The sequence below is a fragment of the Schistocerca americana genome, chromosome 6 (assembly GCF_021461395.2).
Source record: "Schistocerca americana isolate TAMUIC-IGC-003095 chromosome 6, iqSchAmer2.1, whole genome shotgun sequence".
NCBI lineage: Eukaryota > Metazoa > Arthropoda > Insecta > Orthoptera > Acrididae > Schistocerca > Schistocerca americana.
The window spans coordinates 305,516,395-305,542,328 of NC_060124.1; the positions used below are offsets into that span (position 1 = coordinate 305,516,395).

The following is a 25,934-nucleotide window of genomic DNA, read 5'->3' on the forward strand; positions in this document are numbered from 1 at the left end:
AATGTCTTACAATTTAAAACCTGATTCCTAAATCTCTGTCTTGCCATTATATAATCTATCGGATACCTTCTAGTATCTCCAGGATTCTTCCATGTATACAACCTTCTTTTATGAGTTTTGAACCAAGTGTTAGTTATGATTATGTTGTGCTCTGTGCAAAATTCGACCAGGCGGCTTCCTCTTTCATTTCTGTCCCCCAATCCATATTCACCTACTATGTTTCCTTCTCTCCCTTTTCCTACACTCGAATTCCAGTCACCCATGACTATTAAATTTTCGTCTCCCTTCACAATCTGAATAATTTCTTTTATTTCATCATACATTTCTTCAATTTCTTCGTCATCTGCAGAGCTAGTTGGCATATAAACTTGTACTACTGTAGTAGGCGTGGGCTTCGTATCTATCTTGGCCACAATAATGCGTTCACTATGCTGTTTGTAGTAGCTTACCCGCATTCCTATTTTCCTATTCATTATTAAACCTACTCCTGCATTACCCCTATTTGATTTTGTGTTTATAACCCTGTAGTCACCTGACCAGAAGTCCTGTTCCTCCTGCCACCGAACTTCACTAATTCCCACTATATCTAACTTCAACCTATCCATTTCCCTTTTTAAATTTTCTAACCTACCTGCCCGATTAAGGGATCTGACATTCCACGCTCCGATCCGTAGAACGCCAGTTTTCTTTCTCCTGATAACGACATCCTCTTGAGTAGTCCCCGCCCGGAGATCCGAATGGGGGACTATTTTACCTCCGGAATATTTTACCCAAGAGGACGCCATCATCATGTAATCATACAGTAAAGTTGCAGGCCCTCGGGAAAAATTACGGCTGTAGTTTCCCCTTGCTTTCAGCCGTTCGCAGTACCAGCACAGCAAGGCCGTTTTCGTTATTGTTACAAGGCCAGATCAGTCAATCATCCAGACTGTTGCCCTTGCAACTACTGAAAAGGCTGCTGCCCCTCTTCAGGAACCACACGTTTGTCTGGCCTCTCAACAGATACCCCTCCGTTGTGGTTGCACCTACGGTACGGCTATAAAGATACTGCATTTAATTTGTGGAATTTCAGACATTTTAAATTTATTTGCTGCAAATATATAGTTGACTGAACAGTTACTATCTCAGAATGTACTTCACAATGAAATGCAACACATGTACCCCTTAATTGCTAACTTTTGTGGATTATTTATTTTATTATTCTTGCAGACCATAACTGCTCTTGGAACACATCATCTGCTGAAAGCAAACTTGCACTTGACTTGAAAACAATTCTTTGACAATAGCTGTGTGTCAAGCTTTCTCCAAAATGGACCCTTCCCTGTCACTATGTCGGTTGTCCCAAATTATGTCGTGCAAAAGGGTGTTGTGTGGTCACCAGCTTCCATAAACAATATTACTAAATTTATTTGAACTGTACAAAGACAGAATCATGAGGCATTTCTCTTCGCTTATTGTCAGTAGCTGTTTAGTAGCTATGTTTTTGTCACATTATTGAACGAGACCTTTTGGATAAAACTGTCTTTGAAATGACAAATTGCATTTTTTTATGTTAATCAGATTTCTTAATTGTATTAATTAATACTTTTTATGGTGTCTTTTTACATTCAGATCATGTGAGAGTCATTAAGGAGGAAGTAAAAACTTTGCAATCAAAGTATGAGGAAGCTGAAAAAGATAAATTAGAAGCACAGACACGTTTAGAAGTACTGTCAAATTATTTCAAAGAGAAAGAAACCCAGTTACAAAGGTGAGTATACACATATATAGCAGATCTGCAAAGAAAAAGTGATATACATGAAAATTTATCAGTTTCTTTCAGGGCTCCATTTATATGAGATCTGAAAGTCTTGGATAATATGCAGAGTATCATGCTGCTATTTAATGTATTTACAGTACATGCTGTGTGACACATTTGGCAGCTCATTGCATTAGTTACACATTGCTGTCCAGAAACTGACAAATTATTTACAAAATTACACATAAAACATCATATTTTGTATCTCTTCCTTTCAGTTCACTTTGGGGAAATAATTTTCAGGGTTGGTAGTAACAGGTATTTTGGTTGCCTGTCTTTGTTCTCTTTGTCTACTGTATACATATTTTTCACTATATCCACATCACTTAGGTGCTCAAATCCCAGTTCATAGACATCTCTATTTAACTGCCCACCGATGTTTTCATCACCTATGTCTTCACAACCAGAAAGTTGTGTTCTTAATGGAATATGCTAATTATAACATAATACTTCGGGGTAAATTTTTATTATTCCTCAAAAATAGGCAAACTATATTTGAATAATCTGCAAGCTAGATAAGCCACACCTGAATATTTGGAGTTTGATGTATAGTTTCATTTGCTTAGAATACAGAGTGCGTCTGTAAAGTTAGGTGGATGATCTCAGAAAATAAAGGAAACAATAGTTACAAACAAAATAACTTTGCTTGGCCTTTGTTAGCAACAACACACTTCTGACATTGGTTGTAAAGCTATTGAAAATTGTCAGCAATTGATTCCTGTGGAATTGCTCGAGGCATTGTGGTCATACATTGGTGGTTATCAACATCATTACAGGAGATGAGACCTGGTGCTACAGTATGATCTGGAGAGCAAGTGACTATCAGTGGTATGGTGTTCATCACTTTTCCCACCTCCCTTGAGTAGAAATTCATGATGATATATCAAGCCCTTGATGTTGAAAAAGATAATAATGTTTCATAATCTTGAATTTTGGCCGCTGACTGTTCTTGGAAGACCAGGAAAACAGTGAGTTCCACACCACTGACTGTTGCTTAGTCTCTGCATCATACTTGTAACATCGGTCTCATCTCCTGTATTGATGCACACACATGACCACGATGCTTAGAGCAATTCCACAAGAAGCGTTTGCTGATTGTTTTCAACAGCTTAGCTACTGATGTCAGAAGTATGTTGCAGCTAATTGTAATTACTCTGAAGGGCAGTAAAGAAAAGGTATTTTGTTTGTAACTCTTGTTTTTTTTATTTTGTGAGACCATTCATTGAACTTTTCGGATGTCCTTTTACACATATGAACAGTTATAAAGACACTTGTCTTCCTGTCTCTTGTACATCTCATTGACATTTCACTCTTATATGCACCATGTATGCAACTGTAATTAACAAATTTGATGCAATACTGGAAAAACCAGGTTGGAATAGAAGCAGCTAATTGTATAAAAATTACAATGAAATGAACACCCTTAGCTGCTTACAGGTGTTGACATACATCAACAAAGACAGATGAAAATGTGTGCCCAGACCGGGACTCGAACCCAGGATCTCCTGCTTACATGGCAGACGCTCTATCCATCTGAGCCACCGAGGACACAGAGGATAGCACGACTGCAGGGATTTATCTCTGGCACGCCTCTCGCGAAACCCACATTCTCAACGTATTGTCCCGCACTACATTCGTGGTGCCCCCGCCCATTATACTCATTACTCGCTGCGCGTTTGCCGGTTCCCGTAAGAGTTCGGGCAGTGATTGTGCATTCGCACAGAAGAAGAAGATGGTCAAGTGGCCGGTGAGCCTTAACTGTATATTTATTATTTCCGAAAGAACAGATACCATCTTAATAAATATACAGTTAAGGCTTACCGGCCACTTGACCATCTTCTTCTTCCTCGGTGGCTCAGATGGATAGAATGTCTGCCATGTAAGCAGGAGATCCCGGGTTCAAGTCCCGGTCGGGGCACACATTTTCATCTGTCCCCGTTGACGTATGTCAACGCCTGTAAGCAGCTAAGGGTGTTCATTTCATTGTAATTTCATTCTAACAAGCTGATACCATCTTAATAAATAATTGTATAAAGATGTTGATCAAATAGTGGAGGTATTGAGCAGTGAGTTAGGCATGTAGACAAGAACTGGAATATAGAATATCAGCATATGAAGAACCAGTCATTGTTAGAACACATAGGGACAAACATATAGACAACTACATTGTCTTAGCACAGCAGCCTTAGTTAGGACAATTTAGCTGTAAATTTCAAAGGATTGTTGAAGAGACAATATATCAGGAAGTACAGGTCCTATCATCTTGGAGGAACAGGGATGCCAACAAAATAGTAAAAAGAACAAATCAATGGAAAAATGGCATACTGTCTTGAAGATTAAGTGATTAAATTATGTCCTTTTATTTTTAATACTTTTGACACTGTCACAAGAACATAACACAATGCTGTAATAGATTTCAGCCAGCCAGTGGCCATCTTCAGACTGTCAATGGATATAAATAGGAAACAAAGAATCATTGTGTAATTTGTAAAATCTGCCAAGTAATGACCTACACAAGAATAGAAAACAGAATAAAATCATACCTAAAGGCAGATGATGCAAGTGGTTTTCATTGAATTGTCAACATTACTGAAGCATATCCTAGGCAGAGGTTGAGACTCTGTAAGTAGGGTTAAATCTCTTTGACTATTGATATACCTTGGTATTCACAAAATGGGATATCTGCTTGAGCAGAATTTATAGTACCATTCATTAGAGCAGCGGTTCCCAACCCATGGGCCATGGCCCACTTGTGGGAAGTGTGGCATTGAGCCGCGAATGCTGGTCAAGAGTCAAAGACAAGAGAAAATTAATGAGGCTCTTCAGAGGTTTCACTCGTCAGTTATCATGATCAGCGATTACAGAATGGAATAAGAGTTGAAATGTCCTATTACTATCCTATACCATTCACAAGGGAAGAATAGATATAAAGAAGCTTCTAAGATGTGCTGGCAGTAAAGGCACACCCCTACAGTTTGTGCTCCAGGGCTGGGGCACAAACTTAACAGGCTTCTCATGGTGTAAGAACACACAGTAAAACCCCGCTTTTACACTTTTCTAGGGACTTGGGAAAAAAAAAGGCATAAACTGCAGGAAAATGTGGAATGTGGGAAATGACTTTTGTAAGTTTTACTGGTTGTGTATGGGCCCCATTTTCCATTTTCGTAGTTTTGTATGATATATGTAGATAATAGGCAAAAAAATACTCATCAGGGAATTTTTTTTTAGTGTTATGTTTAGCAGGTGACATGACATTCACCGACACTTTAGCACAACAAATCACATTAAAAACAACGCAAACCACCCGGCCACCATGTTGATTTACGTGTATGCAAAGCTAAAGTGATGCAGTTGGCAGTTTCAGTATTTATATTCAATGCCTATAAAAAGTGCATGTCAAGTGTATACTGCATTAAAGATCTCTCTAAACTGCATCATTTTTAGTGTAACTTTGCTGCGAAAGTGATGTCAGCAAATGTATACAGTACCAGCTATTTATCTTGCTGTTTTTGATTTTGCGTATATAGGTGCATGAAATATTGTAAAGTGTGTTAAATATGGCATTACACTACAGATCAATCTGTCACTGCAGCCTTTATTTCACACTCGCTGATTTAGTCAGCTCCCAGCCAAACTGACACTTTCAAATCATAGACATTGGGGTTACGACAGAGATCGGTCTGTATCCACAGCCAAAATTACAGGGAAGGAAACTATACTACACCTAAGAATTTTATGCACACATTTACAAAACATTAAAACACCATTTATATTTATTATGCTGACCTTTAATTTGGCTGGTCTATAAACACGACATTAATAAATGGGTACAGTAGTTACTATTTTCTGGCAAAAAAATCCAAAATTGTGGGTTGTTTTAATTTTGTCTGGTGAATTTTTTCAGTGTGGTTTTCAAGTTCATAAACACAATGGAAAACTTTGTCATTAACATCTGCAGCTGAAATATATTTTTTAATTGTTTCCACTGTTGCATTAACAACTGCAAATGAGGGAACCTCACTGTACTCATCACTATCACTGTCACTTTCTGCGTTTTCTTGTGTGTGAAAGGCAGTAATGTCGTCAACAGAAACACTTTCCACAATGACAACGTCGTTGTCAATGTGTAAGAAATCATGAACCGGTTTCTGAAGCTGCAGCTTTTTCCCAAGACGATGCAAGCAGTTTTTCACTACTGTCACTAACACTCACGTCTGGTGTGTCAAATCCATTTCCGTTGTCGGCTTCGATGAATCCCGCTTTTCGGAAACAATTGAAGATGGTGGCCGGCCTAACTTCTGTCCATGCCTTCACAATGTAATGCAAAGCATATAAAATTGACACATTGAAGGAGACTGGGTTTTTCTCAACTTCCATCAAAGTTAATGCCTTCTGCACAATCACCTTCCTATAGTGTGTTTTGAAGGCATGGATGATACCCAAATCCAAAGGCTGTAATTTGTTCGTGCAGTTTGTGGCAGAAACTCTAATTGCACATTACATAGGCTAATATTTCTGGGATATGCAGGGCAACAATCCACTAACAGGAGAATTTTTCTGTTGTGAGTACTCATTCTTGCATCAAGACAATGCAATTGTTTCTCGAGTAATTCCGACGTCATCCATCCTTTTTTATTGGCACTGTAGTCCATTGCTAGTGTTTTTATGTTTTTAAAATATCGTGGTTTTTTGGGATTGCCAATCACAAACGGTTTAATTTTTTCGGAACCATCCACATTCGTGCCTAACATTACAATCAGGCGAACTTTGCTGTGTTTACTTACCTCCATGTCAGTTTTCTCCTTTAAAGGCAAGCATTTTATTTGGCAATACTCTGTAAAAGAGACCTGTTTCGCCAATATTGAAGGTATCCTTCAGTTTATGCTGTTTCAAAAGGTCTTGTAATCTGCCACTCTGCCATTCTGTAACAGATATTATGTCCACACTGTTTTCTTCACCACATTCAGTTTTGTACACTACATTGTACTGCTTCTTGAATCTGTCTATCCACATGTTTGATGCTGTGAAGTCCTCAATTCCAAGTACCTTGGCGGCTTTCAGCGCCTTTTCTCCTAACATCACACCGTTTATTGGAATATTGGACGTGCGTGCTGCCTGAAACCAGTGCTTCGTAATTTCTTCCTGTTCTGCGTATTTAGAATATCTGACCACTCAATTTCACAGACTAGGGTGAGAGATGGCAGCACAGATTTAGAAGACATGTATAGGGTAGGGATAATGGGTGAGGGGAGGTGTACACACACACACACACACACACACACACACACACACACACACACACACACACTATTTGGTGGGGGGTGGGACGACAGCGAGATACCTCAGGTTTAGGCCACAGATATTATGGGAGCAAAGGATGTGCTGTAAGGATAGCTCATGCCTGCACAGCTCAAAAAATTGGTGGTGGTGGGGAGAATCCAGATGGCACGGATCCTCCCCACCACCAGCAGCTCATATAGGAACTAAACTTACAGTACAATCTTTGCTCCTGTGACCTCCCTGGCCTAAACTAAGGTAACTCACTATCCCCCCACCCTCCACCAAATTGTGTGTGTGTGTGTGTGTGTGTGTGCACCACCCCTTTCTCATTACCCCCGCCCAGTACATGTCAGCTAGTTGTGAGCTGCCATCTCACACCCTAGTCTGTGAAATAAAGTGCTCAGCCATCTGCCACGTGCCACCTCTACCCGCACCCCTAGCTAGCCCACTGATGGCTCTCCACTCTCCCATGAACTGACAGACGCTTCCTCCCAACCCCCCCCCCCCCCCCAACCCCTGCCCCTGTCCTCTCTCCATCCCTCACCCCATCCCACACTGCATCCCCACCTCACACCAGTATACTCACCACAGATCAGGAAAGAGGTGGCAGTTGAGTGGGCACAAGGTAGTGAGACAGGTATGTGCATGTGAGTGAGTGTGTATGTGTGCATGCTTCTCCTACATCTTGGGAAAGGAATTCCATTCTGAAAGCTAGCAAAGTAAAGCACTGTACCTTTTGACTGTGTACCTGTCGACAACACAGCCCTTCTGCTTCTGCCTTTACGTGAGTCATCTCCTTTATTCCTAAATAATTTGTGATTCTCAACCAGATGTTTCCATACGTTATTACACTCTAAATTTTAGAATTTATGTGGAGGTGAGGAGGGATCATGACATGGGGTGGGTGGTTTGTAGGCACATGATTAGAAAGTTATTGAATAGGATTAATAATTAAGTATACTACAGTATTGAAAAAAAGAGTAAAAATAATTAGTTGCATTTGTGTTGTTTCTTAAAATTGAATGTGAGGTACGCACTGGTGTCTATAGTCGAGTCACCATAAGATCGCTGACAGTTGCAGTGCCTGGGTTAGGGACTTTGTGTGCCTTCCTCAACAAGTCATAGAACATTATTTTGTAAATGTCTCTGTGGTAATACCACAACAGTGCTGGTGCTATGTACACAACCATTGTTTTCACCTGCAGCTGCTTGTGCTTTGCATTTGAAAGCTGGCAACAGTGCTGTCTGCTATCAGGGTCCATCTTAGACCGACTTGACTACATGTGGTGCTTCATTTTCCTTGCAGCCAGGTATTTGGAAGTAGTGCGCTAACAGCTACACACAATGGCAAATACAATGCCATGTAAAAATAATCCCTTTGTGTGTGGTCACTACCATTGTGATTGCTGGTGATAATGCTGAGTTTTATACATACACCAAAACAAGTTTTGCATCACCCCAGTTCCCAGAACACCTTAAGATAGACATTGACTGTGGATATTGTATCACAGACACCCTTTGACTGTTCAGAGACATCACTAAACCCACCCAAAGATGTAAACAACCCTCCATGAGCAGCACATACTAGACGGAAGCGGCCCGACAAGCAATCAGTTCCAGTCATTCCACTAGGAAGGAGATACATGACTCATGTTGTCTGTAGCTCAACCATGCCTAGAGGGTCAATACCGCGGTTAGATTGCATCCACATTGTTACTTTGTGCCAGGAAGGGCTCTCAACAAGGGAAGTGTCCAGGCATCTCGGAGTGAACCAAAGCAACATTGATCGGACATGGAGGAGATACAGAGAGAGAGAGAGGAACTGTCAATGACATGCCTCGCTCAGGTTGCCCAAGGGCTACTATTGCAGTGGATGACCACTACCTATGGATTATGGCTCGGAGGAACCCTGACATCGATGCCACCATGTTGAATAATGCTTTTTGTGCAGCCACAGGATGTGGAGTTATGACTCAAACTGTGCGCAATAGGCTGCATGATGCGCAACTTCACTCCAGACATCCATAGCGAGGTGCATCTATGCAACCATGACACCATGCAGCGTGGTGCAGATGGTCCTAACAACTTACCGAATGGACTGCTCAGGATTGGCATCATGTTCTCTTCACTGATGAGTGTCACATATGCCTTCAACCAGACAATCATCAGAGATGTGTTTGGAGGCAACCTGATCAGGCTGAACACCTTAGACACTGTCCAGCGAGTGCAGAAAGGTGGAGGATCCCTGCTGTTTGAAGGTGGCATTATGTGTGGCCAACGTATGCCGCTGGTGGTCGTGGAAGGTGCCGTAACATGAATGCCATCCTCCGACTGATAGTGCAACCATATCGGCAACATATTGACAAGGCATTCTTCTTCATGGGCGACAATTTGTGTCCCGTCATGCACATCTTGTGAATGACTTCCTTCAGTATAACAACATCGCTCAACTAGAGTGGCCAGCATTTTCCCCAGAAATGAGCTGTTTATGGACAACGTGACCCACCAACCACTCTGAGGGATCTACACCGAATCACTATTGAGGAGTGGGACAATCTGGACCAACAGTGCCTTGATGAACTTGGGGATAGTATGCCACAACGAATACAGGCATGCATCGATGCAAGAGGACGTGCTACTGGGTTTAGAGGTACCGAAGTGTACAGCAATCTGGACCACCACCTCTGAAGGTGGCACTGTATGGTGATACAAAATGCAATGTGTGGTTCTCTTTAGCAGTAAAAAGGGTGGAATGATATTTATGTTGGTGTGCATTCCAATTTTCTGTACAGGTTCCGGAACTCTCGAAACCAAGGTGATGCAAAACTTTTTTTGATGTGTGTACTGTTGAGTTAGAGAGGGTTCTGCGTAAAATTTGGTGTCATCTTCTCGCCAGTCTCCCTCTTTCTCTGTGTTATTCCCCTCTCCAGTCCATTCCTCAATGTCGTGTGCCACATGCATTTCTCCTATGTGTGCCAGAGCAAGCTTTATTGGTACCACATTCCTCTCCCCAGTGCTTGCTGCCTCCCACTCCCAAACATCAGCCATCCTTCCTCACAACCTTCCATCCCCCCCCCCCCCCCCTTCTTTCTCCTCTTGCCAACTCCACCTAATGTGGCCCCTCACCCTAGTTGAGCAGCAGTGCTGATAAAGTTTAGTTGGCTGAAACAATGTAGCCCTGCAGCTGTATGAGGGTCAGCTGTAGTTTTTTAAAGATCAACTCAAAAAAAGAAAAACATGCTTTGATCACAAAAATTGCTGATGGTATTAGTCCTTCTCTGCATATTAACTCTTTAGTATGACATATTTCTCCCAAGCAATGGATTACTAGGCAAAAATTGTAGAAGTCTGCAGTTTGGTTATTCAGGAAGCATTTCACCATCAAAATCAGCTTATCATTTTGGAAATGCCTGTCGTATAACCGCCCCTTGGTGCCATATCAGGACTTGATGATGGTGGTGGGGAGGGCGTGGGGGTGGATGGAGGGAAAATAAGGCAAAATTTAATAGCCCAAAGAAGTGGCATATGTGAGTGTACAGTGCAGAATAAGCAAAACCACCCTCAGGGACAGATGCCCACAACACTTCATTTTGATCGTCTCCTGTAATATCATCAAGAGATTTCGATCGTATGTTCTTGTGGCAGATTTCCACCAGAAGATCATTATCTCTTAGTCACATAGTCCTTAAAAACAGTGTGACACTGGTTTAATCTTCATACTTTTCAGAAATGGTGAATCCGCTTATACTCACTGCATGTTTGGATTTTTGTCTTGGGTTTATAATCATACACCATACTCATCCACTAAGCAAGTTTCATTATATTTTTATTTAATTTATTTATTTATTTAAGAAATTTGTTTAAGAAAATCCTAAGCTTCTTATTTATTTTTGGTGTTTTTAGTTCTGATTTCCAGTGGTTTTATTTAGGTTTTAGCTTTAGTCTTTTAAAAGCTAAAAACTATAAGTCTTTGGTGTTAAATGCCACAGAAGAGCTAGATATATGTCCTGTAGCATCAATCTCACTGATACTCCTCGTCGGAACCGCTCCACTTGAAATCTCTAAAATCTTTATTTCGCTACGAAGATCATTCGGCACAGCTAGGTGCTATGTTGTGTGATGCATATGGATTGATGTGTCCAATTTTTTTTTTCAACGAAAAGTTTATTGCTTCTGAGAAATTCTCCTGAAGAATATTGACCGTGAAAAGATGCAGGATCACACCATCGTTCCACATTGCACGTCCAGTCGATCTACGTCTCGTGACATCTGAAGAACGTTTGTCAAATCTTTTATAAATTGATAAATACACACCTCGAATGCGTATTATTTTCTTGACTTTGTTTTTTGTGCCATCGACTAACTAAACATTCACAATGGAGCGTAATAGTGTCGCACAACAATAGCAAAATCTCTCCACCATAAAACATGTCCAGTCTCTGAAATCACTTCACACAGAGTCCTCCAGTATACATCTTTGATTACTTATTCCAGGGAGATGCGTCCACAGCACGGAACATCCAGTTCTCACAGGCACTTAATGCTTCTCTCGGCATTAATAATTTGCCGCACATGAGTCAAAGTTTTTCACCATTTACGATCCATTACAATCCCTCTTTTTGGGTGCGGATTTTCTTTATAAGACGATGTTGTTGTTGTTGTTGTTGTTGTGGTCTTCAGTCCTGAGACTGGTTTGATGCAGCTCTCCATGCTACTCTATCCTGTGCAAGCCTCTTCATCTCCCAGTACCTACTGCAACCTACATCCTTCTGAATCTGCTTAGTGTATTCATCTCTTGGTCTCCCTCTACGATTTTTACCCTCCACGCTGCCCTCCAATACTAAATTGGTGATCCCTTGATGCCTCAGAACATGTCCTACCAACCGATCCCTTCTTCTGGTCAAGTTGTGCCACAAACTTCTCTTCTCCCCAATCCTATTCAATACTTCCTCATTAGTTATGTGATCTACCCATCTAATTTTCAGCATTCTTCTGTAGCACCACATTTCGAAAGCTTCTATTCTCTTCTTCTCCAAACTATTTATCGTCCATGTTTCACTTCCATACATGGCTACACTCCATACAAATACTTTCAGAAATGACTTCCTCACACTTAAATCTATACTTGATGTTAACAAATTTCTCTTCTTCAGAAACGCTTTCCTTGCCATTGCCAGTCTACATTTTATATCCTCTCTACTTCGACCATCATCAGTTATTTTGCTCCCCAAATAGCAAAACTCCTTTACTACTTTAAGTGCCTCATTTCCTAATCTAATTCCCTCAGCATCACTTGACTTAATTCGACTACATTCCATTATCCTTGTTTTGCTTTTGTTGATGTTCATCTTATATCCTCCTTTCAAGACACTGTCCATTCCATTCAACTGCTCTTCCAAGTCCTTTGCTGTCTCTGACAGAATTACAATGTCATCGCCGAACCTCAACGTTTTTATTTCCTCTCCATGGATTTTAATACCTACTCCGAATTTTTCTTTTGTTTCCTTTCTTGCTTGCTCAATACACAGATTGAATAGCATCAGGGAGAGGCTACAACCCTGTCTCTCTCCCTTCCCAACCACTGCTTCCCTTTCACGTCCCCCGACTCTTATAACTGCCATCTGATTTCTGTACAAATTGTAAATAGCCTTTCGCTCCCTGTATTTTACCCCTGCCACCTTTAGAATTTGAAAGAGAGTATTCCAATCAACATTGTCAAAAGCTGTCTCTAAGTCTACAAATGCTAGAAACGTAGGTTTGCCTTTCCTTAATCTTTCTTCTAAGATAAGTCATAAGGTCAGTATTGCCTCACGTGTTCCAGTGTTTCTACGGAATCCAAACTGATCTTCCCCGAGGTCGGCTTCTACTAGTTTTTCCATTCGTCTGTAAAGAATTCGTGTTAGTATTTTGCAGCTGTGACTTATTAAACTGATAGTTCGGTGATTTTCACATCTGTCAACACCTGCTTTCTTTGGGATTGGAATTATTATATTCTTCTTGAAGTCTGAGGGTATTTCGCCTGTTTCATACATCATGCTCACCAGATGGTAGAGTTTTGTCAGGACTGGCTCTCCCACGGCCGTCAGTAGTTCTAATGGAATGTTGTCTACTCCCAGGGCCTTGTTTCGACTCAGGCCTTTCAGTGCTCTGTCAAACTCTTCACGCAGTATCGTATCTCCCATTTCATCTTCATCTACATCCTCTTCCATTTCCATAATATTGTCCTCAAGTACATCGCCCTTGTATAGACCCTCTATATACTCCTTCCACCTTTCTGCTTTCCCTTCTTTGCTTAGAACTGGGTTTCCATCTGAATACAGGGTCAAAACTGTAACAAAATTGACCCTACTGTCCCAGAAGAGCCTTCCCATTCGGGCAAGGTTTCCTGAGGGAAACTGTGGAAAACCTGGAACAAGGCTAATTTAACCTTATGTTCCACCCAGTAATTTACAAAAATTAATTAAACGTTTAAGTAACATATCTGACATTGTCTTTATATAGGGTGTTCTTACATTTGTGGAGTCAGGTAAATGTGAAGATGTCTTGGTAGCCACGTCTGATGTAAGTTGCAGGACAGGTGTGTGTAGAGATGGAGAATGGCCCTCTTGCTTGTGCGTGTGGGATGGTAGGGATGGTCAGGAACAGGGTTGGTCCTCGGGTAGGAGAACAGATGGCTCATACCCTCATAGGGCCATTCACAGGGCAGTGATGTGTGAGCGTGTAACATACCCCGGAAAAAGTATCGATGCTAATCATTACTGATGCGAAAGTGCTGTGAGAGAAAGGGTTAGTACATATACTCTTCAGTCTCACACTCCTGGTTTGATTTGGAAGAAGTAATATACATTTTATTATTCAGTATTTGGGTAATCTTTCACTGCAGTTATGGATTCTTTTCTCCTTTATACATTTGTTTATTAATATCAGAGTACCGTATCCACACCTGTTGTCTTTGGTAAACTCTAGTGATAATTCTTTTTCGTTACTTCATCTTTTTCTTCAATGAAACACAAAAGTGTTTTAGGATATGAACATGAGTACATCCTTGCTTATTAGTGCATAGATAACCACTCTTGTGTCTCATCACTAGTTTCTTTTTATGACACTGCACCAGCACATATTCATAATTTATTTTGTACCTGGAAACACACAACACTTCACGTGAAGTTCATTGCTGTTCACAGAATTCATCACTAGTCCGCACTTCTATCAGTCTGCGAAATTAGCTTTACCTTTACAGAATATAATTACGAATTTATCTACTTTCCCCGAATCTACACAAATTCAGCCCTGTCGTTTCTCTTCATCATTTATCATACTTCAAATAATTACAATGTAATACCAAACACCCCACAACGATCGCACATATCCTTCTCAATCTGGTCCAACATTGTCCTTCTAAATATTTTCGTTGGTAATCCATCTCAATAAAATTTCCTGAAAATCCACTCACTGAATTAACTTTATTCTTTAAAATAATTAATCAGCTATATTGCTGTGTCATTGCATAGAAAATATATATATGAAACATTCCACGTGGGAAAAATATATCTAAAAACAAAGATGATGTGACTTACCAAACAAAAGCACTGGGAGGTTGATAGACACACAAACAAACACAAACATACACACAAAATTCAAGCTTTCGCAACCAACAGTTGCTTCATGAGGAAAGAGGGAAAGACGGAAGGATGTGGGTTTTAAGGGAGAGAGTAAGGAGTCATTGCAATCCTGGGAGCGGAAAGACTTACCTTAGGGGACAGGTATACACTCTCGCGCGCGCACACACACACACACACACACACACACACACACACACACACACACACACACATATCCATTTGTCTGCTTGTGTTTGTGTATGTGCGGATGGATATGTGTGTGTATGCGAGTGTATACGTGTCCTTTTTTCCCCCCTAAGGTAAGTCTTTCCGCTCCCGGGATTGGAATGACTCCTTACCCTCTCCCTTAAAACCCACATCCTTTCGTCTTTCCCTCTCCTTCCCTCTTTCCTGATGAAGCAACCGTTGGTTGCGAAAGCTGGAATTTTGTGTGTATGTTTGTGTTTGTTTGTGTGTCTATCAACCTGCCAGCACTTTCGTTTGGTAAGTCACATCATCTTTGTTTTTAGATTCACAAACCCAATCATCCCGGCCGCCCCATTGTAGCTGGTTACCAAGCCCCCACAGAAAGTATCTCTGCCTACGTAGATCAACACCTTCAACCCATTACATGCAGTCTCCCATCCTTCATCAAAGACACCAACCACTGTCTCGAACGCCTGGAATCATTACCCAATCTGTTACCCCCGGAAACCATCCTTGTAACCATTGATGCCACTTCCTTATACACAAATATTCAGCACGTCCAGGGCCTCGCTGCGATGGAGCACTTCCTTTCACGCCGATCATCTGCCACCCTACCTAAAACCTCTTTCCTCATTACCTTAGCCAGCTTCATCCTGACCCACAACTTCTTCACTTTTGAAGGCCAGACATACCAACAATTAAAGGGAACAGCCATGGGTACCAGCCATGGGGACCACATATACAGACAGTGTCTGTATATGTGTGGATGGTTGTGTGTGTGTGTGCGAGTGTATACCTGTCCTTTTTTCCCCCTAAGGTAAGTCTTTCCGCTCCCGGGATTGGAATGACTCCTTACCCTCTCCCTTAAAACCCATATCCTTTTGTCTTTCCTTCTCCTTCCCTCTTTCCTGACGAGGCAACCATTGGTTGCGAAAGCTAGAATTTTGTGTGTATGTTGGTGTTTGTTTGTGTGTCTATCGACCTGCCAGCGCTTTTGTTTGGTAAGTTTCATCATCTTTCTTTTTAGATATATTTTTCCCACGTGGAATGTTTCCCTCTATTATATATATATATACATGGTTATAATAGAGGGAAACATTCCACGTAGGAAATATATATCTAAAAAGAAATATGTCTGCTTGTGTCTGTATATGTGTGGATGGATATGTGTGTGTGTGTGTGTGCGCGAGTGTATACCTGTCCTTTTTTTCCCCCTAAAGTAAGTCTTTCCGCTCCCGGGATTGGAATGACTCCTTACCCTCTCCCTTAAAACCCACATCCTTTCGTCTTTCCCTCTCCTTCCCTCTTTCCTGATGAGGCAACAGTTTGTTGCGAAAGCTTGAATTTTGTGTGTATGTTTGTGTTTGTTTGTGTGTCTGTCGACCTGCCAGCACTTTCGCTTTGTTTTTATATATATTAGTATTCCCACTAACACCAACCTGTCAGAACTCCGGAGATGGGAACTTGCCCTTCAGCATATCCTTTCTTCTCGCTATCCGCCAGGCCTCAATCTCCGCTAATTTCTAATTTCAATTTGCCGCCGCTCATACCTCACCTGTCTTTCAACTTCATCTTTGCCTCTGTACATCCGCCCCGACTGACATCTCTGCCCAAAAAATGCCCAAACTCTTTGCCTTTACAAATGTCTGCTTGTGTCTGTGTATGTGTGGATGGATATGTGTGTGTGTGCGAGTGTATACCTGTCCTTTTTTCCCCCTAAGGTAAGTCTTTCCGCTCCCGGGATTGGAATGACTCCTTACCCTCTCCCTTAAAACCCATATCCTTTTGTCTTTCCTTCTCCTTCCCTCTTTCCTGACGAGGCAACCATTGGTTGCGAAAGCTAGAATTTTGTGTGTATGTTTGTGTTTGTTTGTGTGTCTATCAACCTGCCAGCGCTTTTGTTTGGTAAGTTTCATCATCTTTCTTTTTATATATATATATATATACAGGTTGATAGACACACAAACATACACACAAAATTCAAGCTTTCGCAACCAACAGTTGCTTCATCAGGAAAGAGGGATGTCTGCTTGTGTCTGTGTATGTGCGGTTGGATATGGGTGTGTGTGCGAGTGTATACCTGTCGTTTTTTCCCCCTAAGTTAAGTCTTTCCGCTCCCGGGATTGGAATGACTCCATACCCTCTCCCTCAAAACCCACATCCTTTCGTCTTTCTCTCTGCTTCCCTCTTTCCTGATGAAGCAACCGTTGGTTACGAAAGCTTGAATTTTGTGTGTATGTTTGTGTTGGTTTGTGTGTTTATCGACCTGCCAGCGCTTTCGTTTGGTAAGTCACATCATCTTTGTTTTTGTATATATACTTTAACATGAATATTCCCGTGTACCTATTACTAACAATTACATGAAAACTGAAAAAGATATGCAATATAACTATATTATTTAGTAAAATTAAAAAAAACATCATAATTACTTTTCCTTAAGAATATACAAAATCACATTGATGGAAGAAAATGTATAGCTTACATAATCATTATAATTCATCTCTTATGGATCCCTGTTGACCCATCATAATCTTAACTGAAATTATGAAAAAGTTACTTATATTACTATTAGAAAAATTATCTTCCTTATCTTATATTTCTTCATTCCCTCAAGAATGAAACTTTTTTAAATTGTGATGAGGATATAATCCCTTTATATTTCTCATCTCAGGATGTCCTAAGACATATGCTGCTGGATTTGGTATCCTAATCACTTCAAATTCCTTCGTACATCAGTTGCATTTCTTATTTGTCTTGTTTAGCAGTGACGCACAAGTATGTGTACGTAACAATACTCTTTCGCCAACGCCAAAGGATTGCGTAATATTCTTTTTTCAAAATCTACCGTCCTCTTTCTAGCACTTTCGGTCAGATTTATTAAAGCTGTTCTTATCTTATCTTGCCATTGGGTTTCTCCTTCTGATATCTTTGAAATCTTATCTATCCATTCATTTCTTTCTCTTCTCTCTAACATTAGTCCAGCAGTTGTAAAGTTTGTGGTCATATGAGGCAAATTGTTCATGATTTTCTCAAATGCATCGAGATATTCTATCCATCTTGTCTGCTTCGCATGGCAATATGTTCGCATAAATGTATTTAATTCGCAAAAAGTTCCCCCGATCGGGTTCATGCCTGGGTTGTATCTGGAGGTTAATATTTGTGTGATGTTGGCTCAAGCTAACGCATGCCTCCACCTACATCCGGTGAAATTTGTTGCGTTGTCAGATAACACTGCGTTCGGCTTTCCAACGCACGGAATGTAGTCATTGAATAAACGGTTCAGAATTGGCACTGCTGTAGCAGTTTACATTGGATAGAATTTTACATATTTTGTAAATACGTCCAAGAAAGCTACAATGTATTCACAGCCTCCTGTAGCCCTTGGTAATGGTCCACGTACATCCAGTGATAAAATAGCTAGCAACGTTTCCGAAATAATGGAATGTAACAGTCCTTCACTGCCTCTGTTATTTTTTTTTTTTTTTTTTTTTTCTGTTCACACATTTTGCAACACCAGAGTGTCCCCAAGTGTTGTGATTATTCATTATTGACTTATATTCCTCGGGTATACATACACACCTATTCTGACTCTTATTACTCCAACGATGAAACAGTACATCATTCACTACCTTATAATACTGGTTTATTTTATCTTCTTGTGGATCTTGTAATTTCTGTCGAATCTTCATCCATCTTGGATCACTTTGTTGGAGTCTCGTCATATCACCACATAACTCTAAATAGTATCTTCGGTTTACTTGATCTCTCACCAATAATATTTGAGATGCATCTTCATTTTCATCTGAGATGATCCCTTCTTCTAATTCTTCTGGAAGACAGGATAATGCATCTGCTATTATATTCTCCTTCCTTCGTATGTACATAATACGAAATTGGTACTCTTGAAGAGAGACCGTGCATCTTCCTAATCTTGCATGTAGTAGCTTACAAGTTTGTAAAAAGCTAAGAGCTTGATGGTCACCATACACAGTGGTTCTTGCTCCACATAAATAATAATTAAACTTCGTTAATGTCCACACTACTATAAGAGCCTCTTGTTCCATGGTAGTGTATGATACCTCGCAACTTGACAGTGTCTTAGCAGCAAAAGCTGTTGGGCAAAAGGTGGGCTTGCCATCTATTTTTTGAATTTGGAACAAACAAATGCCCAAACCAACAAATGAAGCATCCGCCATTAATCCAAATTCCGAGGACATATCAGGATGATAGAGAATCTTTGCATTAGGCAAAGCTTGATTGCTTCGAATGCTCATTGACATTCCTCAGTCCAATGCCAATTCACGTTCTTCCTTAATAAATTTAGTAAGGGCACAGAATTCATCGTCTGATCCTCTATGAACCGATGAAAAAACGATGCAAGACCTAAAAACCCTTTTCACTGCCTTTTTGTCTAGGAACAGGGAAATGTTTTATCACACTTATCTTCTTTTCACCTGGTAAGATGCCCCTTGAATTTTTTAAATGCCCTGAGAGTTTTATTTTCTCCAGGCAGAAATATGACTTTTCGAGATTAGCTATTATTCCCACACTAGAAAATCTCTAATACTCGTGTCAATAGATTCACATGTTCTTCCCAGGTATTTGTAGCTATCAAGATATTATCCACAAACAGTGTTAGTTGACTCCTTAGTTTAGGTCCTAATGCTGCATCCAATGAATACTCCGGCACTAATATTCAAACCAAACGAAAGAACCTTGAAATGATAACTTCTTCCCGCATATAAAAATGCAGTATACCTTCTCGACTCTTCATCTAAGTTGACCTGCCAGTATGAAACATGCAAATTGATTGTGGTAAAATACTTCACTCCATTGAACTTTTGGATCAACTTATCTATACTTTCTCGGTGAGTACATACTGGTACAACAATTGTGTAAATTACACGAGCATAGAGTACAAGACGTACCTTTCCACCTGGGTTTGGCACAACGAGAAGCAGACTGCAGTAAAGACTGTTTGAAGGTTCAATTAGATTCCAATCTAACATCCTCATATATTTCTTGGTCCACTGCATTGTGTTGTTCCCAAGGAACGGGATAGAAAGTATGGCAGTATGTTCTGTGTGGCTTGACATTCAAATGACATGTATAACACTTAATAATACCAGATTGTTCTTCAAACACTCTCATATACTTACTTAATAGGATAGACAATGGTGTCCTATGCTCATCCTTAAGGTGCTCTGGCTCGCTCAATTTCTGTTTTATCTGCTCGTATATTTGTACTACTTGGATGACTTTAATCAGACTTGTTTGTTGGCATTGCTGTCGCTCTTTCCTTAGCAAATCTACCTGGCTACGGCTGTGTCAATCCAAAAATTTACTTTCTCGGTAGAGAAGTCTAATTTTGCGTCCTTCTCCCGGATAGTTTCTAATCCCAGAACACAGTCGACTATTACTTTATCCACTACTAGGAATGCACATGTTATCGCTGCATTTCCTAGATCCAATTTTAGCATTGTCTATGTCTTCACAGGTTGTGATCGTGTGCCAAATGTTCCTAGTATTCTACAGTGTTGCACAGGAAATATCAGTAACAGAGTCTTCTTCATTATTTTATTAAATAAACTCATTGATATTGCCTTTACTGATGCACCCATATCCAAAACTAACATTACTGTAATACCCTCTATTTCAACCTTCATTGCAGAAATGGGTTCTGATGAGTATTCCTCCATACATTTAGTTGTGTCAGCACAAAGCTCCTCTTCTATTAATCTTCCTTCATTGTACCTCATCATATTTACATTCTGCTCATAGTCCCTATACCTTTCCTCAACCTCTCCTCCAGGGTGCAATGCAGTCGGAATCAGTTATTAAAGTAGTAAAGGAGTTTTGCTATTTAGGGAGTAAAATAACTGATGATGGTCGAAGTAGAGAGGATATAAAATGTAGACTGACAATGGCAAGGAAAGCGTTTCTCAAGAAGAGAATTTTGTTAACATCGAGTATAGATTTAAGTGTGAGGAAGTCATTTCTGAAAGTATTTGTATGGAGTGTAGCCATGTATGGAAGTGAAACATGGACGATAACTAGTTTGGACAAGAAGAGAATAGAAGCTTTCGAAATGTGGTGTTACAGAAGAATGCTGAAGATAAGGTGGGTAGATCATGTAACTAATGAGGAGGTATTGAATAGGATTGGGGAGAAGAGAAGTTTGTGGCACAACTTGACTAGAAGAAGGGATCGGTTGGTAGGACATGTTTTGAGGCATCATGGAATCACAAATTTAGCATTGGAGGGCACCGTGGAGGGTAAAAATCGTAGAGGGAGACCAAGAGATGAATACACTAAGCAGATTCAGAAGGATGTCGGTTGCAGTAGGTACTGGGAGATGAAGAAGCTTGCACAGGATAGAGTAGCATGGAGAGCTGCATCAAACCAGTCTCAGGACTGAAGACCACAACAACAACAACAACATCAGTTATCCGAGCGCGATTCATTTGCATGAACCACACCCTTTCTCACATCTGTAAAAACTGGTGTTCGTTGCCTCCAGTCATTATCCATCCGCACAGAAGATTGTGTCTGCCTATTATTGTTTTGCCAATTTGTAGAATTCGAGTTCACATTATAACCTGGATAGTACCTTCTGTCGTGTTGATTCTGTCTGTTTTTTCCGTATCTATGTTTCCATAACCGCTACACGGATTACATTGTTGGTCATAATTATTGCAGTGCAGTGGAGCACGCTTTTCATTTGTCTCCTGAATCAGCTGATTGCTCACTCGGCTGCCGTAAGCATTATTCGACTGCGAGTACGTGCTGTGTCTGTCTGGTCTTGCCTTAATATCTTCTTGGATCAAATCAATAGAGTCCAAGACTGACATGAATTCTTCTAAATTCTCCTCCGATGCGTGTATAACTTCTTTCTCATCTCAGCTGGAAGTTTCACCTTCAAAATCCACAGAATATCCTAGTGCGTTGTAGGTTCATCCCAGTATTGCTTTATTTAAATACTTCTCAAAGTATCGCCGTAGACTTCCTGTTTTTACACAGAACGGTTCTGGGTTAAAGACCTCTTTTCTTAATCATTCTTGCACACCCCGTGACCAATACTTAGCAAGAAACACTTTCTCAAATTCCTCGTACATTTTGCATGTATCCATCATATCCAAGGCCCATAACGCACCATCACCTTGAATACATCCTGAAACGTAACTGACCTTTTGTGCTTCAGTCCATGCCCTTGGTAGTAGGCCACGAGATCCTCGTATAAATACCACTGGATTTATGGATTTCCGGTCAGGTGAGGACATCTGAAACTGCCTATATTTCAACAATTTTTCCTCCATTAGCATTGCAGCATACACATTATTAGCTTGTGGCTCTGCATGCATTCCGTTATATTTCTCTCCGCCAAAGCATGTCCATTACCATAACATGATTCATGGCTTGAGCCCTGCATTCATTCTACTTCACGCAGCTCGCTTCTACAGACTTGTACTGCCCCTCGCATCTGTTCCATATCTCTGGACATATTTTCAACAGAATGGACTATTTCGTCCTTCCATTGTTTAAAACACGCCCCTAATTGTTCTTTCACCTCTTTAATGTCTTCTTTAATATTTTCTGAAATTGGGAAGCTGTCAATAGGCAATTTGCTTACCGCTTCTTTTATACTTGCATCTACACATAGCACCACCTGGTTTTCCTTAGCAGATGCCCATTCATCTAATGTATTTGAGAAATCCTGTTGATGTTTACTGAAATTCTCTCACATCAATTGATCACATCCAGTAGTTATGGTAGTCACAGTTTCTGTTAATTCCACTACGGAAGTTTCTACTTCCTCCTGATTTGATTTCATGTTTTGCATTTGTTCGGTAATCCTTTTGATTTCCAAAGGAAACTCCTTTTGCACATCTCGCAACTCGGTTATCTCATTTAAGATTTGTTTTTGCTGGCTAACTAATGCCTGAATTGCAGCTGACATGTCTGTTTGCTTTTGACACAAGTCTGCATGCTTTTGTGATACTGTTTGTACCACCAATGACATATCAATTTGCTTCTGTGGCATGTCTTCCTTCTTTTATGATACTGCTTGTACCACACCTGACATAGTCGTTACCAATACTGACAAAAGTCTTAGTTGTTCTATGATTTGAGCCATAGGATTTGTCTCCTGTTGAGATGAAGCTATCGCCTCTGCTCTCATATTTTCACCAATTTTCCGAACATCTAACACTTTCTCTTTATCCATTTTAAATTATGATGTAGTTTTGTCCATAACAAAATTATAAAGCACAAAATACCTATATGTTTGTACACACTTAATTACACTATCTCATATAAAAATTCCTCCTGAAAAGAATGCACCAAATAAGTGTCTATGATTACTTCTGAAGAAAATGTGGAAATGAAATGAAAATATAGACCTATATTACACTATAAAGATTGAGACTATTCAGCTTAAAATACCAGACTGAGGTGAGATTGCTGATAGTTGTGTGTGCTTGCCTTATCCAGCTTGAAGTGATGTGAAGTTCTGTGGACTAAGACAGGGCTTCTCAACCTTTTGAGGTGGCGGACCCCTTCTCCAGTCGAAAATCCATGGCGGACCCCTAGTCAGTCAAGAGCACAGTAACTTTAAATTTTAGAGCGATACTCATGGAACTGAAAGCTTCTCAATGCATGTGCCATGTTCCCAATGACCCCCCCCCCCCCCCCCCCCCCCCCCCCCCCCCCCCGAAGTATCAATATATCAATAGTCTTTGGTTTAGAGATGAATGAAAACAACTTGAAATTAACGATCCAATTTGAATTCCCACTGTATCCAGACACTTACTAGTGAATTTACTCCCTTTGTTCAACACAATATAGCCTGATTAAAATTACTTGGTAATCGACATTTCACACGTTGGGGCTGCCTTCCTCCAAGAGCAATCAACGTCACGTCCAAACTGTTCGCTGTTGACAAGCTGCCGCTTGTGGTCTGTTCACTTCCACTGTTTGCCTCTGTTGTGTAAGGAGCATGCCTATTTCGTAACAGTCGTGTGTGTGTGTGTGTGTGTGTGTGGTTTTTTGTGAAATCCAAAGAAAAATGTTCAAATGTATGTAAAGTCTATGGTACTTAACTGCTGATGTCATCAGTCCCTAGTCTTACACACTATTAACCTAAGTTTAACTTCCACTAAGGACAACAGATAGACACACACACACACACACACACACACACACACACACACACACACACGCCCGAGGGAGGACTCGTACCTTCGGCGCGAGCGGCCGCGCAATCCACGACGACATGGCGCTGTAGACTGCGCGGCCATTCCGCGCGGCTGTGAAAGAGACAGACACATGATTCGGGATACAAAAACATCACGAAAGAAAAGAGGCCAAAGAATTGCCTTTAAAGGAATATTGTGACATCTGTTGTGCAATGTGTGGGAATGTGTTCACTCAGGCCGGCCATTATAGCTGACCGGTTCTAGGCGCTTCAGTCTGGAACCGCGCGACCGCTACGGTCGCAGGTTTGAATCCTGCCTCGGGCATGGATGTGTGTTCTTAGGTTAGTTAGGTTTAAGTAGTTCTAAGTTCTAGGGGACTGATAACCTCAGATGTTAAGTCCCACAGCGCTCAGAGCCATTTGAACCATTTTTTTTATATTCACCCAGTCTACATGTGTTTCCAAAACTGGATTTCGTAAACCGATGTCCCAGTTCTGCTTTTGATTGGTCAGGTAAACTCCTCAGAATCGATTCTGGAAATCCGCTTTTATAAAGCCGTTTTCCAGTTCCACAATCAATTTTCGTGCCCATGTAAACAGCTCGGAAAGTCTAGTTATTTTTACGTCTTTGCGTATCTACTGAACGGCAGCTGTCAGTCCATAGCCGGCAGCTAGCAGGCGGCGATCCAACAGTGTACTGTCAGTTGGTAGCTAGCAACTGGCAGGCGGCGTGGCAACAGTTTAGCCACAGCTGACAACTTCAACTACTACTTGGACACTATATCGTGGCAGTCAGCCTCGACTGTAAACAAATTAGGAAAACAAACAAACAGACTCTCTTATTTCTATGTAAGAAGAAAAAGCATTTCACAGAACATAAGACTTTTTTTCCCAAAGGAAACAATTCTGGCAAAGGAGGTTTACCTTTTACAAGATGGCACGTGAAAAGTCATCATTTGTTTACGCTCACAGCCAGTTGCCACAATATAGTGTCAGAGTAATAGCAAATAATTGTAATTGAAGTATCGGCAGGCCATATTTTTAACTGAGAGGGCAGAATATATTATAAAGAAAAGAAATTAGCTTAAGAGATCATTTTAATTTTCGTAACAAAAATATCAATGCCAACAGAATTAAATTAATAATTATTTTGTAAATGATAGAAACAAAATTCCTACAGTGTTAATAGTTCAGGTGCGTTCACTGAGCATCTACGAAGAAAAATGTTTCCTTCTTTACTATAGATGAGTCTGTAGGAATAATAATGGAATCCTAATGTGATGGTTGAGGGTGCTTCTGCTGACACAATTTTGAAAAGTTGAGTTCAATTCTTGACAACTAGAGACGGATGTCTGGTTCTGCATCTAAACAGCTTCAGTACTTAGTTTTGTGGGCAGCATAGGTTGAGAATCCAGATGATTATATGATAGCGGAACAAACACTGGTAGCAGTTACTTCTGTAAAATATCTGGGAGTATGCGTACGGAACGATTTGAAGTGGAATGATCATATAAAACTAATTGTTGGTAAGGCGGGTACCAGGTTGAGATTCATTGGGAGAGTGCTTAGAAAATGTAGTCCATCAACAAAGGAGGTGGCTTACAAAACACTCGTTCGACCTATACTTGAGTATTGCTCATCAGTGTGGGATCCGTACCAGGTCGGGTTGACGGAGGAGATAGAGAAGATCCAAAGAAGAGCGGCGCGTTTCGTCACTGGGTTATTTGGTAACCGTGATAGCGTTACGGAGATGTTTAATAAACTCAAGTGGCAGACTCTGCAAGAGAGGCGCTCTGCATCGCGGTGTAGCTTGCTCGCCAGGTTTCGAGAGGGTGCGTTTCTGGATGAGGTATCG

At 40.7% G+C, this 25,934-nt stretch overlaps 1 protein-coding gene across 3 annotated transcripts in view; it reads left to right on the forward strand.

The window, feature by feature from the left end:
- The window catches only part of LOC124619938 (transport and Golgi organization protein 1), a 161,555-nt gene that overhangs the window by 87,672 nt on the left and 47,949 nt on the right, over positions 1-25,934 (forward strand). For all 3 annotated transcript variants that reach the window (XR_006980168.1, XM_047146587.1, XM_047146589.1), the window contains exon 11: positions 1,612-1,750. Coding sequence is in view for 2 of the 3 variants with exons in the window: in XM_047146587.1 (XP_047002543.1) it covers positions 1,612-1,750 (139 nt within the window). In the remaining variant the exon portion in view is untranslated. The remainder of the gene's footprint in view (positions 1-1,611; positions 1,751-25,934) is intronic.